This window comes from Rhinoderma darwinii, chromosome 5 (assembly GCF_050947455.1).
Source record: "Rhinoderma darwinii isolate aRhiDar2 chromosome 5, aRhiDar2.hap1, whole genome shotgun sequence".
Classification (NCBI taxonomy): domain Eukaryota; kingdom Metazoa; phylum Chordata; class Amphibia; order Anura; family Rhinodermatidae; genus Rhinoderma; species Rhinoderma darwinii.
The window spans coordinates 150,234,288-150,254,317 of record NC_134691.1 but is presented as its reverse complement, the minus strand read 5'-3'; the positions used below and the strand labels follow the sequence as shown (position 1 = coordinate 150,254,317).

General features: G+C 42.5%; 1 protein-coding gene across 1 annotated transcript in view; it reads right to left on the bottom strand.

The window, feature by feature from the left end:
* The window catches only part of ELOVL2 (ELOVL fatty acid elongase 2), a 103,863-nt gene that overhangs the window by 24,724 nt on the left and 59,109 nt on the right, over nt 1–20,030 (bottom strand). Inside the window, exons 2-3 of the mRNA XM_075826639.1 lie at nt 16,126–16,189; nt 14,905–15,092 (exon numbers count right to left, since the gene is read on the bottom strand). Coding sequence (XP_075682754.1) covers nt 14,905–15,092; nt 16,126–16,189 — 252 coding nt within the window. The remainder of the gene's footprint in view (nt 1–14,904; nt 15,093–16,125; nt 16,190–20,030) is intronic.

The following is a 20,030-nucleotide window of genomic DNA, read 5'->3' as shown; positions in this document are numbered from 1 at the left end:
GAAGAGCTGGTACCCACCCGATCATCTGTAGTGTAGGCCGTGTACTGGGGCGGCCACAGGCTGGTATTACTAGGTTGGGAAAGGCCAAAAACAGTGGCCCTTCCCACCCTGGTAATGCTTGGCTGGTTATGAAAAATTAGGTTGGGGGCCATGTAGTTTTTCCAATTATTTAAAGAATAAATAACTTTTAAATAAAAATGACGTGGGAACCCCCCCCCCCCCCCATTTTGATAACCAGCCAGATACAACAGAGAAGCAGCCTAGCATTACCAGGGTTTTTGGCCTTTCCCAGCCTAATAGTACCAGCCTGTGGCCGCCCCAGTGCTCGTCCATCACTACAGATGGTCGAGTACTGGATCATACCCAGTATACGATTACTGTCTGCTGTGGTCCTGTATCTAAGCCTAACTGCTTAGATACAGGGTCCATGTGTGATACTGTCTTTTAGACCCTGTATCTAAGCCTACCACAAGGCAGTCTTAGATACAGGACCCCAGTAGACCGTAACATTACACTTACCCTCCCCTGCGGCTCCGGGTGCAGCGGATGTCCTGACACCATCTAGCGTCGTGACGTCATCCGCGGCGCACAGTGTTGTGACATCATAACGTGAGAAGACGTCAGGACTTCTGCTGCACTTGGGAAGAAAGATGGGTAAGTATGTGTCGTTACTATAGTAACAGGAGCCCGTGTATTTTATTACATAGGCCCCAGTTACTAACTTTTATAGATGCGGTGCGAGCGGCCGCAATTGTGACCCGAATGTGGCAGTCGCCCGGAATCCGGACTAAAGATCCGGGGGTTGGGCCCGGTACTAGCGACGCCCCTGGGTTTAGCACCAGCTAACCAGGAAGTCCGTGTTTGTTGAGATGATTTCCTCCAAGAATAGCTTATATACTACAAGAATCGAAACTAGAATTCGAGGAGTGATCCATCCGATAATTACGTCTTGGTGTTTGTTGCGGCATAGGAGGAAAATACGGCCAATCTGAGATGGAAATCTGTGGGAGATCCAGGGCAGCGAGGAAATCGGGAATATCTTCCGGAGAATAGAACGAATACATGGAGGATCCACGGCGTACTTGTAGTTGGAAGGGGTATCCCCATGAATACTGGATATCTTTTTCCCTAAGTGCGACAAGTAGGGGTCGTAAGGCTCTCCTTTTTGCCAAAGTGGAACGAGAAAGATCCGCCAGTAATTGCACCGGAGCCACGTCAAAGTCCAGTGTACCCCTGTTACGGGCTTGCCTCATTATAGATTCTTTAAGTTGAAAAAAGTGGATTCTACACACCACGTCTCGCGGTCTGGCCAAATCCGTGCTTTTTGGACCCAGGGTGCAGTGAGCTCTATCAATTTCCACCGGGGAATCCGCAGGTCTTTCCAGCAACATGTTAAATATACCCTGTAATGTGTGAACGAGGTCCTGGGGCCCCGTAGCTTCTGGAATACCCCTGACCCTGATATTGTTCCTCCTATTTCTGTTCTCTGCATCATCCGTCATATCAAACAGCATTTGTATATGTGCAGAGTGTTGATCCAATAAAATTTGCTGGGAGGCCTGATGCTGCTGCAGCTCCTGTGTTTGCACCTCAATGGCTTCCACAGATTCATTAATATGGGTAATGTCCTCTTTCAAGGAGCGGATCTCATTTTTGCAAACCGCTTCAAGGCGGGAAATATAACCCTCCCATATCCCGTTTAGTGGGTATGGCCGCCATTTATTGCCGTTAGTGCCTGCAGCTCAGGGCCCATAATAAGTGTTGATGCCGGGTTAGAAGCTGACTCACCCCTCTGAGGCTCCGACGAGCTATCCTGCGGCTGGGCCGGAGGAGTTGTCTTTCCCAGAGGCGGCGTCCCTGAGGCGCCGGTGCGATCCGCCATATTGGAGAGACGGGCCGGAGATGCAGGCAGGCCCGGGTCCGAGAAATAATGAGGTATACCGCTCCTCGTCCTTGTCTGGTTGCTTCTTGCGGGTGTCGGGGGTTTGGTGCGTGATCCCCTTCGCATTAGTGCGATGTGTGTCGCAAATAGACGCTGTTAATCGGGCTTGGGAGCAGTCAGGGAGCAGGAGCTCTTACACCACGCGTCTCACCAGTGCCATGTCCAGGCCACGCCCCCATCTAAACTAGAATTGATACTTTAAAGACTATCAGGTACTTGCTACACAAATACTGAGCCAAATAAACCTCCGTAATGGGAATCCTGAAGTTCTGCTTTAACAGCAGATAAGAGTCTCCTTAGTAACATTTCCCATTTAGCCTAGTTCTGAAATGGTTTTATTGAGTGGACAGTTTTCAAGAGGGTCTTTGTTTGCTTTGTGAATGGAATACTACATGCTTCTCTTTTTTACTTGCCTTCATTTCCTATCTTGGTCAATAAAAGCAAGTACAGAATGCTCCAAGTATTATGGAAACAAATGAATATTAAATTAAAACAGACCCAGAGGTCACGTCATTGTGAAAAAAAATGTTCAAACTATTTAGATGAAAAGTCTTTTACATAACACAAAAATGAAAAACATTTTGTCCAGTTTGCTATTCATGTTGTGTTTTTCACAAAGACACAGTAAGATGTTTAGAAAATTAATTTCAGCATAACTCTACCGCACATAAATTACTGTGTGAACCCGAGATTGAAAGCCTGAATGTTACAAAGTGTCCGATGTTTAGTTCTCCCAGCTCCAGCAGCTTCATATCAGCAACAACTATAAAACCTAAAAATTACATTATTGAACAAATGTGTTCTTTTATATTAGTGATGAAGATTATATGGCGGGGGTCCACAACTTAAAATACCGCTACATTTAATAGACTTGTCATATATCAAGTAGGGTACTATAAATGTAATTATTATACACCCACGATCTGTTGTTTGGGTTCTATGCTAAATAGCTGGGATGCTAACAACCAGTTAGTTGTTTTCATGAAGCTGAGAATGGTTGTACCAACTATTATATGGAATAACTGTTACTATATATGTGGGAACATGGCTACTCTCTTGAAAGCCTCATCAAAATGTAAATCTGCTATCCAAGGCAACGTGAAAGAATCTGATGTCAGATGTCCTTTTCTTTTCTTGAAACCTCAAGGTTCCTTGTACTGATTTTCCAAACCTGTTTATAACACAAAGTCTCTTATCAGCTCCTATGTGTGACCATTGTATTAATCGCAAGAGAGTACATTCATGCAGGTAAAGACAGGAGAAGGATGTTCTCCTACACCCTGGGTGCCAGAGAGTACTTTAACCCCTTAAAAGGAATGTATTACTAGATTTTAGGTCACTAAACCACCAGCATGTTGTTTTATACTGTTAGGGTTTAGCACCCTAAACATGTCCCACCCAAAACTGTCCATTTTAGCATTTTGTCTAAAAAGAAGCTATAATACAGAGTGCACTAAATGTAGATTACCAGAGAAGAGTCCGGAGATGAGTCCAAGTGTACCGGCCTTTGCGTCCCCTGAGTACTGACCATGTGCAGGATGCCATTGGACTCATCTCAAGACTCTTCTGTGTTAACTTATTATAACATCTTTTTAGACCCAATACTAAAATGAATAGGGAGAAAAAGAACAAAACACGGTGCCACATAGTGTAGACTACCCACGAGTAGTTGCACAGAAGTAAAGGTGAATTGTACTCACCTAGAGAGGTTGTGCTGAGCAGGCACAACACTGTTAGAACAGATAAATCAGCCTACGTAGTAATCACCACTGCATGGGATGTGTTGGAAGCAGACACACCCAGAGTGTGTGTAGGTTGTTCTGAGATACAGCTGCTGCCCAGGTCCAAGCCGGCAAACGGAAATTTACCGCCAGGTATAGGATACAAATAAGGAGAAAAATAGGACCAAATATGCTAGGCGCTGCTATTAAAGGTAATGTGTCGCTAGAAATGTTTATTTTTTATTTTTTAGTTCAACAGTGTATAAATGATTAAACATTGTTCTAATTTTTTTTATTTTTTCAGATTCTAATTTATAACATTTCCCAGTGCTGGTCACTAGATGGAGCAATTCCCAAAATTGCAGCATTGGCATGTGGTAAAGCAACCACATTGCTTTATGCTGCAAAATTTGAGACAACACACTCGCTCTAGTGAGCTCACAGAATCCCCCCTCCCTTATCCTGTCTAGTGCCAGGAGAAAGGAGGGGATTGAATGTTCAAACCTCCTACACTGTGTGTCGCCATTTTTTGAGCGAACACACAGTGTAGTAGGTTTACATACAGTAGTAATCACACACTAAAACACGTACATACACAGAAATAACTTACCTGCTCCTGCCGCCGCCGCTCCCTCCGGTCCGTCCGCTCCCTCCGCTCCAAGTGCTTGCATTAGAACACAAGTCCGGAAGCCGCGACCGGAAGTAGCAATCTTACTGTCCGGCCGCGGCCTCCGGTCCACAAGAAAATGGCGCCGGACGTCGCTCGGCCGAAGACCTTCCATTTGGACTGTGTGGGAGCAGCGCATGCGCCGTTCCCACACAGACGGCGTACAGCATAGTGAATGGAACGTGTCCCGTTCGCATTCACTATGGGGCTGTATGTGCCGTATTCCATGTCTGTATGTGTCGTTAATCGACACACACAGAGATGAAAAAAAAAATGGCAGCCCCCATAGACAAGAAAAAGTTCAAAAATAATAAAAAGTAAAACACAAACACACAAATAAATAAAACATTTTTTTAATAAAACACTAAAAGCAAATTGATATAAAAAAAATAATTTTCGCGACACCCGTCCTTTAAGAAACATATTTAATGGAATAAAGGCAAATACAGGCTACGCGTTTCGACGCAGGACATGCGTCTTCATCAGGCGGTAAATATATATGGTAACAACAAAACATCTTATATATATATACATATGTGTCCACAGGAAGGACCAATCACAAAGGGGAAACGGGGAGGGAACAAGAGAAACTCCGGAAATAAAAGAAACTTCGGAAACATGTGCACCTTTTGTTTCCAGAGTTTCTCTTGTTCCCTCCCCGTTTCCCCTTTGTGATTGGTCCTTCCTGTGGACACATATGTATATATGTAAAGGATCTGCCAGACACAGCTTCTGTGTCGACGCCCGTGGGTAATCAGTCTGCACCTGCTCCTAAGTCTGAGAGTGTGACACGATCTTCTACCAGTCAGGCTGGGAGGCTGAGGAGTGGGAGAGCCTATCACAGTCTGGCCAGATAGAGCTAGCTCCCGCCCTCTGTCTATTTATACCTGAATTTCCTGCTCCTCCTTTGCCTGCGAATCTTTTCTGTTCCCTGGCTCTGCTGCTCCTGCTATGATTATTGGCCTTGCTTAATTTTTGACCCTGGCTTTACTGACTACGCTCCTGCTCTGCGATTTGTACCTCGTGCACTCCTGGTTTGACTCGACTCGTTCACTACTCTTGTTGCTCACTGTGTTGCCGTGGGCAACTGCCCCATTTCCCTTAGCTTCTGTGTACCCTTTTCTATTTCTATTTTTCATGCACTTATTAAGCGTAGGGTACCGTCGCCCAGTTGTACGCCGTCGCCTAGGACGGGCCGTTGCAAGTAGGCAGGGACTGAGTGGCGGGTAGATTAGGGCTCACCTGTCTGTCTCCCTACCCCGTCATTACAATATATATATAAGATGTTTTGTTACCATATATATTTATGGCCTGATGAAAATGCATGTCCTGCGTCGAAACGCATAGCCTGTATTTGCCTGTATTCCATTAAATATGTTTCTTAATAGCAGTGCCTAAAATACTAAAATGGACAGTTTTGAGAGGGACATGTTAAGGATGCTAAACCCCAGCAGTATAACAACATAATCATGGTTTTTTGCCCTAAAATCTAGTGACAGGTTCCTTTCAAGGCCCCATGACGTACATGTATGTCATGGATTACCTACACTAATGGCTCCATGACGTACAAATGTGTCCTTCCTTAACTTATCTCTAAACCCAACATATCCCAAAATGTATGTTGTGAGATGTTGAACAAACTTGTAAAGAAAAGTACAATCCGCCGCCAACAGACACCCATATTAAACAAAGTATATGTTTATTGTATATCTTTTTTTTACTGGATGGCTGTGATGGATAATATTCGTCACTCATAGACTCCCATGTTAAAAAACATACGTTCAAGCTATACTTTTTTTTACTGGGTGGCGCGAAATTGTATTGAAAAGGTATCATGACAAATTGTATAACTTAACGTAATTCAAGAAGAGTTAAGGATGGACACAAATAGCAGGAGCCCAGCAATGACTGACAGCTCGGCTCCTGCTGTAATGGCCGGGATCAGAGAAACTTCTAAACCTGTCCGTTAACCCCTTAAATGCCACTGACCATAGCAACCCCACAATCTAAGCAGCTTGACAGAGAGAGGGGTCTCCCGCTGTCTCACCATCGGCGCCGATTGGTTACTATAGCAACTGGGGGCCTAACAAATGCCCCAGGTTTACCAGAGGATTGGTCTAATAGATTGCCTGTAAGTGTATTATACAAGTGAATAAATGATCACAACTTCAATATTCCTAGTGGGACAAAAAAATAAAGTTGTCCCCCCCCCCCAAAAAAAAACAAAAAACCTTACCTTTTGCGAAGAATATATTTATTGTTTAGTAAACCGTAAAAAAAAATAAAGACACCACAACAATTGTAACAACTCACAGAAAATTAACATAATAGTTATACCGCACTGCCCATGGCGTAAAGAAAACCTAAACAAAAAAGATTGTGGATTGCCCTTTTTCCCGTTTCTCCCCATAAAATTTGTACACAAATGTAGTCAATAAATTATATATACCCCAACATAGAACCAATAAAAACTACAACTCGTCCTGCAAAAAAACAAGCTATAATATTTTATAGGAAGCCAATTAACCTATCAGTATGTTTCTGGAGTGAGGAAGGAAACCAGAGATCCAAAACAATAGAGCAAATATAAAATCACACAAAAGTAAAAAATAAAAATTGTGTTACATTTTCTAAACATTACATTAAAGCGGTTGTCCGAGATACCATCATATTTTCAAAAAGTGTTTCATCCATTTCCCCTTATACAGACAACCTAAATAAAGCAGTATTTAAAAAAAAAAAAATCCACTTACTACATATCTTCTTTGAATTTAGCGCCGTTTGTTTACTTGCACTCCAGGTCCGGTTTGTTGATGTTTCCTTCTGATGAAACTTCTTTTCCCTGCATGCATTGCAGGCTGTAATGAGCGTGCATGTACAGCCTACCAAGAGTTAATGTGTGCTGTCCTTGCTCGTCCCCGCTGACATCCTTCCCTGTACTTTTGTTTCCTTGCTGACATTCTTCAAGGATGGTAAGCAAATGTTATCCCCCCATTATGTTTACACACATTTTACATTTCTTTTTTCTTTCCGTTTTCAAGTTTATAAACCTCTTCCTGTGTACCCTAACCCGCATCTACCCTCTTCTATCTCCTGTTTCTCTCCACTAATGTCCCCTCCGTTATTGTAAAGCATGTACTTTGCGTTGAGGAGGAGTAATTTTTTTGTCACCCCAACACCTCCGTAGATGTCATCCCCCACCTCCATAGATGTCACACTCCCCCTCCCCCCACCTGTCCCTAGCGCTATTGTACGTGGTCGTGGATTCCGCTCCTGGACGCTTCGCTTGGACACAGACAGCGTCATCAAGCAATCCGTTCTGGATCGGAATCACCGGCCAGAGTGGCGCTATGTACATAAAGGTGAGGTGTGTTTGTGGGGGGTATCTACAAGTGGCTTTGTGTCACTTCCTATAAGGGGCTGTGTGTCACTACCTAGAAGGGGCTGTGTGTCGCTACCTAGAAGGGGCTGTGTGGCGCTATCTATAAGGGGCTGTGTGTCGCTATCTATAACGAGCTGTGTGTCGCTACCTAGAAGGGGCTGTGTCGCTACCTAGAAGGGGCTGTGTGTCGCTACCTAGAAGGGGCTGTGTGTCGCTACCTAGAAGGGGCTGTGTGTCGCTACCTAGAAGGGGCTGTGTGTCGCTACCTAGAAGGGGCTGTGTGTCGCTACCTAGAAGGGGCTGTGTGTCGCTACCCAGAAGGGGCTGTGTGTCGCTACCCAGAAGGGGCTGTGTGTCGCTACACAGAAGGGGCTGTGTTTCACTATCTATAACGGGCTGTGTGTCGCTACCCAGAAGGGGCTGTGTGTCGCTACCCAGAAGGGGCTGTGTCGCTACCCAGAAGGGGCTGTGTGTGGCTACCCAGAAGGGGCTGTGTGTGGCTACCCAGAAGGGGCTGTGTGTGGCTACCCAGAAGGGGCTGTGTGTCGCTACCCAGAAGGGGCTGTGTGTCGCTACCCAGAAGGGGCTGTGTGTCGCTACCCAGAAGGGGCTGTGTGTCGCTACCCAGAAGGGGCTGTGTGTCGCTACCCAGAAGGGGCTGTGTGGCGCTATCTGTAAGGGGGTGTGGAGCTATCTATAACGGGCTGTGTGGCGCTACCTAGAAGGGGCTGTGTGTCACTATTTAGAAGGGGCTGTGTGTGACTACCTAGAAGGGGCTGTGTGTCGCTACCTAGAAGGGGCTGTGTGTCGCTACCTAGAAGGGGCTGTGTGTCGCTACCTAGAAGGGGCTGTGTGTCGCTACCTAGAAGGGGCTGTGTGTCGCTACCTAGAAGGGGCTGTGTGTCGCTACCTAGAAGGGGCTGTGTGTCGCTATCTAAAAACACAAAAAAAAAAAACAGCAGTAACACGTGGGAGGCTTAGTTACAGTGCCCATGTATGATACTGTCTGTTAGACAACGTATCTAAGCCTACCACAAGGTAGGCTTAGATACATTGTCCAAGCAGACAGCGTCACACATGGGCCATGTATCTAAGAATACCACATGTTAGGCTTAAATACAGGGCCCCAAAACACTGTAATCTTATACAAGAATAAAAGTACTGTCTTCTGGGGTCCTGTATCTAAGCCTACATTGTATTAGGCTTAGATACAGGGTCCATGTGTGACACTGTTTGTTAGACCCTGTATCTAAGCCTAACTCTATGTAGGCTTAGATACAGGACCCCAGCAGATCTTATACAGTATACTAGTATAGGCTCTGCTCCGGGACCCTGTGGAATCCCCTGACATCGGAGCAGAGCCTATACTAGCGTTGTGAGGCTCCTCCTTGGGTCTGCTCTGTCCTCTCCCTAGGGAGCAACTGTGTCCCGCGGGAGCGCCCGTGTGCCGCGTGTTTGATAACCCGTTATCAAAGCCTACTATGTGTAGGCTTTGGCAATGTATGATATAAAAGTGCTGGAGCTGACATTGTACCTCGTAGACCGGGATAGTCATATGCAGGTGCCGTCCTTGTTCACTGTGAACACGCACAGGCGCGCTCACAGTGAACAACTACATAGGCTGGGCGGACACTAAAGAACCAGCACCCGCAGAAACGACACGTCATCAGTGACGTGTCGTATACCATCCGAGGTCTCTCTCTGGTCCGAGACCATGTGATCGGTATACGACACGACAGTGGAGGAGGCAGAAAACGTGACGTCGGAGCTCATGTGATCAGCAGGAAAAAGCAGCCAGAGCGGAGAACAGAAGCAAGATTGCAAGGGTAAGTATATTATGTAATTGTAAATATCTGCAATGTGGTTTGAAATGTAAAAAAAAATAAAAATCTCGGACAACCCCTTTAAGACAAACATTGGACAACAGCATTACAATGTACTACCTTAAAAGGTATATCCATCTTTGAACACAATTTTCCAGATTTTATTTTGTTAAAATGTACATAAAATTCAGTAACTTTGTAAATACATTACTTATCTTATACTGATGCAAGTTACAGTTTGTATTTTAGTCCAGAGCTGTATTTGCAATTCTGCTGGTGTTACGAAGTTGACAAGACTGACGTAAGATACATTCTTATCAGTTTAACTGACCCCTATAATATAGTATATTACTGTACAGTGCCTCGAGTGAAGACCACACTTCCCAGAATGCAAAGCACCAGTTCTTTACAGACACTGAACCAGCAAGAGATGATGGGATATTTCAGCGCTGAAGTCTGTAGAATAATACATGGAGATCGGACTTTACAGGTTACAGGTTGTAGCTCAAGATCAGTACAATATTTAGATTGTGAGCCCCAATGGGGACAGTAAAAAAAAAGAGGACCTCTGTACAGCGCTATATAAGTAACTGAAATAAATAATAAATAATATTAGTAATGCATTGTATTTACAAAGTCAAAAATTCTCTGCACCATGTTCTCCCCGCAGTGGACAACATTCTATTTCCTCTACCTCTTCTACACCATCAGTCTCCTCTCTGGCTCGTCCCTCCTTCACGACTATGACCACAAATGTTCCATCAACCCCAAACATCATGGGGACAATTTCAAGTGTAGACGTCTTGGGGAGAAACCCTATATCTACATCGGCCACGAGCTCCCTGATGAGTGGTCCCCCGAATGCCTTTCCTTTTTTAGGGACACATCACACCCCATGGAACCAACCGAAATAACATCTGTGACTGACACCTCAGATGATTTACAGATTTATAATCTTTCTTCTGTGCAGTTGAGTCCCCATCAGGAGTCGCTTCTACGGAGAGGTCTCTCTTATACCCCTACATTTGCCTTTGACGAGTTCTCTTGGGTTAAGGACATTCATCTTTTTGCCAGGAAGCTGGCATTGCATAAATATTTTAAGACCAGGACCAATGATGAACATCAAATGGATTCTAGTGAACGTAGAACCCTACAGGCCCTTGAGGACTTGTCTGATGAAAACGAACACCGCATCAGCTCAGCTACTGGCCCTTTTTCCTCTTTAAGACCTCGATCTAGGATGACCCCTCCCTTTGCACAATACGCACATATCGATGTCTTTGTTAAACTGGTGAGCTCCGAATTGGGGAAACTCAAAGCCAATAAACATGGCATTAATCATAATTTGAATAAAATGGAACAGGATGCACTAGACACACTGTGTAATAACGATGAAATTATTATAAAACCCTCAGACAAGGGTGGTAATATTGTTGTCATGGATCGTACGTATTATGCATCCATGGTCCACAAATTACTTGATGATAGAACTACATATGTCATCCTTGAAAGGAACCCTACAAACCTTTTCACATCTGAGTTATGCTCCCTATTGGATGATGCTAAGTCTGGACAACTTATCACCTCAGACGAATTTAAATTCTTGTACAATTCCACTCCGACTATTTCAACTTTCTATGCACTTCCAAAGATTCACAAGGTTACAAGACCAGTTCCTGGGAGACCCATTGTCTCTGGAAATGACAACCTGACACAGGGCATCAGCACTTATGTTGACGAGATGTTGGCACCCTTTGTTAAGGCCTTACCCTCTTTCCTGAGAGACACCAAGGACACCCTCACCAGAATCCAGGGGATCAATGTCACTGACACTACCTTAATCGCCACTATTGATGTAGAATCACTTTACACTAATATTAAGCACGATTTGGGTTTACAGGCGGTCCAGTATTTTTTGAATACCAAGGGAATACAATTCCAGGCACACAACACTCTGATACTTTCACTTCTTAAATTTCTATTAACTCACAATTATTTTTTATTTGATGGTAAATTCTACCACCAGGTAAAGGGCACAGCAATGGGCACAGTTTGTGCACCCACTTATGCTAATTTATTTTTAGGGTGGTGGGAGGACACTTTAATTTTTAATGAAGATTTACTTTTTTTCACCTGTCATATACTATTCTGGGGGAGGTATATTGATGATATACTGGTCTTCTGGGATGGTGACACTACACTCTTTCATGATTTCATGGATATACTTAATCACAATGATATTGGCATGAAATTCACTCACCACATACACAAAAACACTATTGATTTTCTTGATCTTCAGATCTCTCTGGATTCTGGTGGCGGTGTCCACACTAATGTCTTTAGAAAAAAGACTGCTACCAATAGTTTTTTACAATATGGTAGCTTTCACCCGCCAGCACTCAAGAGGGGTATACCTATTGGTCAGTACCTTAGGGCCAGAAGGAACTGTTCCGAGGAACACACTTTCAAATTAGAATGTGATGCCCTCTTCCATAAATTTTTGGCAAGAGGCTACCCCAAAAAAATCCTACATCGAGCCTATGCCAGAGCCAAGGCCACTCCTAGAGAGGAATTGCTTTATGGCAGAAAAACTAATGCTGAGGAAAGATCTGTAGGTTCCAAAATTAGGTGCATTGGCAACTTTGACACCTGTTCCACTCAGATATCTAAGATTTTAGGGAAGCATTGGGCTGTTCTGCGGTCTGATCCTGACTTGGCGGATGCTATTTCTGACATTCCAAATGTGACTTTTCGACGCGGTAGGAACCTTCGTGAGTTTCTTACGCGGAGCCATTACTCTAGACCACTTATCTCTCGTGATACATGGCTTTCAGCCCCCACGGTAGGATCCTTCCCCTGTGGTAGGTGCTCCTTCCGCACATATATGCCCAAGACCAAGTGTTTTACCAACCCCCTAAATGGTTGTCAATTTTCCATCAAACACTTTATTAACTGTCAAACTACTGACGTTGTATATGTCGCCAGATGCCCTTGCCCCAAACTGTATGTTGGCAAGACCACCCAGCAACTCAGGAGAAGAATCTCTAGACATATTAGCAGTATTAATATGAAAGAGGACACCTCTATTTCTAGACACGTGAGATCTTTCCATGGGAGCGACCCTAGGGTCCTTCAATTTTGGGGCATAACGCAGTTGAAACTTGGACCTAGGGCCGGTAACTTAGATAGGAGGCTACTGCAGGAGGAGGCACGATGGATACATAGGCTCAGTTCTCTGAGTCCCAATGGCCTCAATGAGGGGTTCACCTTCATGGCTTTTTTGTAGGGGGTATTGAACCCTCTTCTTCTGCTGTCATTGACCTTTTTGTGAAACCTTTTTGCTGAATTAATCGTTCTTGCTGAACATACTTTTTCTTGTGTTATTTCTGTCGGTCTGACAGTTATGTGATACACTGATCACCACATATGCAGTTTTGATGTATATCTAGTTATACTATTCTAATGCTTGTCAAGCACTTTAATTATCATTGATGCTGCTATTTGACACAACACATGATTTGTTTTGATCCTTGCTCTCTTATTTTTGGCTCTGTCCACTGGACGTATGTATGTGTATATAATATCATGCACCTGCGTGCATTGACTCTGCATGCTACGTTGTGCAGCTGGATTTATGCTCTCCCTGTGATTATCATGACGTTTATACTGTTATATATGGTACTTGACATTTACTGTCACTAGTGATTGAGGCTCCTAGCGTTATCCACTTGTTTGGATTTAGATATTTTGATTGGGAGCCGCTCTGCATTCTTCACTGGCTGCCTTCGTTGTCAGTCTCCTCGTATATTTAGTTCTCTGAACGACTATCACCCGTTTTCACTGGTGTGCGCTTGCGCCCAGCTCCCGTGGTGATTGGATGCCTGATCACGGCGTCCCATTGGCTTGCAGCCATGCCACTCATCTTGTCGTGGGGGCTTGTCATTTGTGATTATCTGATTGGCCCAGAGGAGGGTGTTTGCTGTGACACTTCATGCGGACGTCATATACACGAGCCTTTATAGGGAGCAATTTTTCAAACGCGCGCTCATTAGCCCCGTGTTATCCCCTGAGGACGCTGCTTCTGCAGCGAAACATGTCGGGGGGGCTAACGCTATCTTAATCTATCATTGACGGTCTTGTCATTGCTTATACCCGTGGGGGACTATTTCTATGCACGGCAGTCTGCAGCTGCCGAATCAGTTTCTCCCACTGCGCCCAGCGTTGCACTGGGTACATGCACACTGACTCCTTGACACACACTGGCCGTCTTTTGATATAATTTTAACTCTTTAGTGTTGTCTGTCTGTTTGATACATAATAAAAGTTATATTTTAACTGACTTCACTGACATTTATCGACTAGTCGACTGGTGGCTGGGAAATTGGGACTCTGTGCCCTGGCACATTTCTCTTTAGAGACCATGTGATCGGTATACGACACGACAGTGGAGGAGGCAGAAAACGTGACGTCGGAGCTCATGTGATCAGCAGGAAAAAGCAGCCAGAGCGGAGAACAGAAGCAAGATTGCAAGGGTAAGTATATTATGTAATTGTAAATATCTGCAATGTGGTTTGAAATGTAAAAAAAAATAAAAATCTCGGACAACCCCTTTAAGACAAACATTGGACAACAGCATTACAATGTACTACCTTAAAAGGTATATCCATCTTTGAACACAATTTTCCAGATTTTATTTTGTTAAAATGTACATAAAATTCAGTAACTTTGTAAATACATTACTTATCTTATACTGATGCAAGTTACAGTTTGTATTTTAGTCCAGAGCTGTATTTGCAATTCTGCTGGTGTTACGAAGTTGACAAGACTGACGTAAGATACATTCTTATCAGTTTAACTGACCCCTATAATATAGTATATTACTGTACAGTGCCTCGAGTGAAGACCACACTTCCCAGAATGCAAAGCACCAGTTCTTTACAGACACTGAACCAGCAAGAGATGATGGGATATTTCAGCGCTGAAGTCTGTAGAATAATACATGGAGATCGGACTTTACAGGTTACAGGTTGTAGCTCAAGATCAGTACAATATTTAGATTGTGAGCCCCAATGGGGACAGTAAAAAAAAAGAGGACCTCTGTACAGCGCTATATAAGTAACTGAAATAAATAATAAATAATATTAGTAATGCATTGTATTTACAAAGTCACTCAACTTTTATATATAGATCTGTAAAATGGAGCCTGAATGTGGACATACTCTTTAACTATCAATTTTCATGATCTAATTTTCTTTCATTTTGAATGGAAAACTTGACAATCAACCAATTAACAAACGTATTTATATTAGTTGTTCCAATAAGGACATTGCTAACGATACAAAATAAAAATCGATACAAAAGCTACTTACCTCTATCAACATGTACAAGGAAAGCAAAGTGACTGCAAGATTGTAAACTATTAAGTGACCCCTGAGAGAGAACGCTGCTCTGGTGTTCATATATTTGGTCCCCAACCATATGGAAATCAAGTAGAGGATAGTCAAAGAAAGAGTGGGAAGGTAGGAGTCCAGCATTAACCATTCTCTAACCCTTGGATCTGGAAAGATGCAGAAAATAATGAGAACCTGATATACAGACAGTTCATTATAAGCCAGTGAGCTACATTGTATTTCTATCCTTACCATGTAAAACACAGCTGAAGTGAATAGGCACAACACAATTAGAAACAGATCATTAAAAGACCATTCATATAATGACATTTAATGGAGATAAATACATTGATGGGAGGTTCTTTCCTTGCTGAAATACTTAGGTAATAGCAACACGTGCTGGTACAGTGGGAGCTTTGAACAATATTATCAAAAGTGGTTTGTATCCAGATAAAATCCTATGACTGTCCATAGGTCAATGATCGGGAACGAGCATTTGTATGAAGGCTCATTGACCCCATAATTGGCCCGTGTAATGGAGCCTTTACTGTAAACTGCAATAAAACAGGTAATTAAGAAGCTTGGGCGCCTTCTTGAAAGGACACTGATAAGGTTATGTGGTCTGGGTGTATAGAATTTCTTATTTATGGAGTCTGGAACATATTTTTTTAAAACATTGTAAAGATAAATTGGCAACTCAAAAACATTTTTTATTTTTATCTTTATTTGGATCAACAGTCCAGAAATAACACATGGGATTTGACGCTGACTTAAATTGAGATTATCGACAAACAGTAGTTTTATCGTTGTTCTTTTTCTGTATTTACACCGGCCAATAACCGATTGGAAACAAGTCAATTGTGATGATAGTTGACCATTGTATACAGGTCTTTATGCCTATTGCAGGGTCTGGGGGGGGGGGGGGGGAGGTGCATGACATACAGATGGGTGCCTCAGGTTTGGCTGATATTCCCAGTCCTGTTTCAAGGCTCTCTAACTTAATTACAATTTACATTTTACCCAGCCAACCAGTGCCCCTTCTCCACCTCCTCCTCATTTCTCTGGATTGGCTGATATCCCAAGTCATGTTTGAAGGATATCCCGCTTAATCGGAATTCACATTTATAACATGTAGAGACGCAGAATATACGCTGACTGACACACTTTCTTTAAATGTCAATTTGTATATAATTTACTTACCTCTTGGCCCAAACAAATAATCCACAAAACCATTTACTTCTCGATCTAGTGTCTGTATGTGTTCCTGAAAAAAAAAAAAGCAGGACATTAATCGTATATATATATATATATATATATATATATATATATATATATATATATATCTGAAAATTAATTTCTGTTGTCTGTTGCATTTTCTTTATGCACGGCCAAACGACTGGACCAATCTGCCCCAAATTTGGCACATTAGTACCTACCATTCTTGACATATTCACAAAAGCAAATATGACACCAAAGGCTTCCACATCAAGGACCTTCCTCCATATCACATCACATGACCCGTATTAGCCAATAGAGAAGCTTGCAGGTCCTTCATTCTTAGCCTCACTCACATACACACAGTTGTCTATAACAACCAAGCCATTTTTCGTTTCTGGACGTGTAAATCAACGTAAACGAACTGTACCTATACTGGATTTCAGCATTCTCATAAATTGAACCCCTTTCAGACCAGTCATGCCTCCATAAAGTAACCCTGCACTTGGACTTCATTAGATATGTCGGCTTCATATCAGTAGGAAATGACGTTTTTAACCACACACACAAACAACAAACAAATAGACCAGTGTGAAGCCGGGGAACTCTGCTATTCTATATTATAAAAGTGAATGTCTGTCTGTCCTCTATAGGCATCCAAACACCTGAACTACTTGACCCCAACACATAGGTACATTGGGTGTTCAGGAAGGTTTTCGTAAAGGTTCCGACCTTGCTGTTCTCTGTTATCAGCCATTATCACATGATCATGATCCAATACTATAAAAGAAAATACAAATGCTTTCATAGTAAAGATGTTTTTATCTGGCAGTAGCAGGTAGTGTAGTTTACAAGATAATCCTAGATGGGAAGGTACAGGGGAACGGTTACCCATAGCAACCAATCAGATTACTGATGGACAGGAGGAGAGTTGCATTACTAGCTGCAGAGACTCCTCTCGCCCAACTGCAAGATGATCAAATGCGTCATACTGCTGCTTGAGCAGCTGAAACGCCTCAGCAAACTCTGGCTTTCTCAGTAACAGATCAGATAGGTGGCTCTCAGAAGCGCAGAGACTCCTGCCTGAACGCAGGCCAGTCAGCAAGCTGATAGAGCACATCATGTTCAGCGTGCTAATGAGTGGGCTTTCATGCAGGATGCTGTTTTAAATTATGATCCAACCATAGTCTATGGCCAACTGGTAATAAAACTGTCAATGTTGTTAATCAACAGTCTCTGTCACAGTCTTATGACTCCATTTCCTACCAGTTTAGTTGTTAGGTATTTAGGAAGTTAAAATTGAAATAAACAATGTGTAACTGGTGGGGGTACTAGCAATTTCCCCAGAAACCAAGAAAATATGAGGGCATGGATTACTCTCCTGGGCACCCTTGGAACAAATCCAATGAGCAAACAAACAGACAGCCCGACACGAGGCAGCGCCATGTGCTTTTTCTAGTGTATATATATATGTATATAGATATATCTTAAAGTTTTTTAAGATGCTAGTGTTGTAAACATTACATATATAATTTAACATTTTTAATAACTGTAGAAAACTTAAATAACTAAAGTAAAATTGTAAATATTAAGATCATACAGTACATTGTTAGGAAATGTACTTATTGGACACATTGACAAATGCAGGAAAACATTCCAAAAAGAAAGATTTAATAACCATTTCCTCTCGGATCTGTCCCATTCTTGGTTAAAACGGGGAAAGGGGAACGGACTCCTTTAATGTTACTTGGAATTGAGTTCACCGCTCTATGGCATGACAAAAATATTGCTCTATTTTTTTAATGAGATCATTTTGTACTTGTGTAAAACATTCAATACCATTATCTTAAAGGGGATGTCCAGGAATATATAAACAGATGTAGACGACATGAGGATGTGCTCCAATTTACAATCAGATATCCTACCCTCTACTGAAAGGATAATACAGGACTTTCTAATTCACTGCCGTCACAAGTAGTGACAGTGATAAGACCCATAGAGAACTCTGCCCATTGTCACTTCTAAGTAAATTTAAAGCCAGGTAAAGCAATCATATGGACTCCTCTCTATATTCCATTTCCCCCTTAGGAACTCCAGGATACTCCAGACCCCTTTTATGTCTTGGGGTGGCACACATTTCTATACTGAAAAATTTATTTTGGTTGCAGATAAAGCAAACCATCCCAGATTCCACGAAATAAAGATGAAATGAAATTGTGTACTTGTTTATACAGCCTGATACGTCTGCAATCAGTACATAACATAGATAATATCCCTCATTTCTGGGACACATAAGATAAGAATAAAGTTAAGAATTTAAGACTAATTAACCTTGAAGCAGAAAATAAGAACCTCCCGAGGATCCAGTGCAAAAAGTAGGTAACACTTTCTAATTAGGCCATTTTAGTCAAGTTCTGTGACCTAAACATTATACCAAATTATCAAAAAAAAGATAAAAACCGTACATAACTTCATTTCTACACTGCTCCATGTGAGTGACGTCACAGCGTGATCTGCCAGAAGCTGGGCGTTCTAAAGAGAAGTGGATGATACTTCTCATCAGAACGCCCAGCTAGTAAAAGAAGTAAAAACGTCCCGATGTACACACATAATACACGCCCAGTTGTACTTTTACTGTAAACACGCCCAGTTGTACTTTTGCAAGCCTCATTTGCATAAATACAAAAATGGTCATAACTTGGCCAAAAATGCTCGTTTTTTAAAAATAAAAACGTTACTGTAATCTACATTGCAGCGCCTATCTGCTGCAATAGCAGATAGGGGTTGCAAAATCTGGTGACAGAGCCTCTTTAAGCTAAATGTACAACATACAATACACATACAGAATGTTAAATTATTCTTATAAAATAGAAGGAAAATGAAAAGCGGTTGTCCACTTTTGGACTGACTAAATATGGCCTTACAATACATTTGTGTAGTGTAGCTATTTTGAGAGTACATTAACCATTTTGATGGGTATAGACCTCTTTAGTTGAGTAGTACCTCTTTCACCACTTTCTTCAATTCAGACATCCGCATATTGCACAACAAAAAAGTATGTGAATGTTACTGTTATGGAAGGAAGGCGATGTAGTTGGCAATTATGTGGATTCCGTGACTAGCAGTAGTGGAGACACTGGTTGGCATTTGGAAAGGCATTGTGGATGAACTATTGTTGGCACTTTGGAGACAGTAGCTGAAACTCATGGGAAATCTTCAGCTGTGGTACATTGCTTGGCACTGTCAATCCCTCGTGGGGGATGGTGGTATTCCTTATTATTGTGGTGGGGGTGGTGTGTGTACCTATTTTTTATTTCAGAATGTTAGAAGGTCTGCGATAATGGAAGTTTTACATTTTGAAGGAGTTTTTTTCCAAGCCACTTGAGTGTATTGTTGAACTGCCATAAGTATCTGCAGTGATGTAATGCGCAAACCAGGATCGGGATTTCTGATATTCTAAACCATACAGAGGAAATGTCAGCCATTAACGTCTCGGGATGAGATTTAGATATAGGCGTGTTCACACATGCGTTGGTGTATTCTATTGTTCTGCTCTGTCAGAGGAGCAGAACAAGGAAATAACAGAAGCAACGGTTCCGTTGCACAACGGACACCGCGGGCAGAACTCATTGACTATAATAGGTTCCATCAGCTTTCCATCAGTCTGTCCGTGATGCAGCATTCTGCACTATTGCCTCTGGTAATCTCAGCCAGATCTGCGATGGAGGCCTCTGACGGAGCCTCCAACGCAGATGTGAACAGGGCCTTGCACGCGAATATAACTCAATGGTAACTATTTTGAAACTGTCACAATTGAGTTCTCTTGAAAAGCCATTGCAATCTTTTCTTATTAAGTTGCCCACACTTTGGATGCCACATGCTAGCACAGA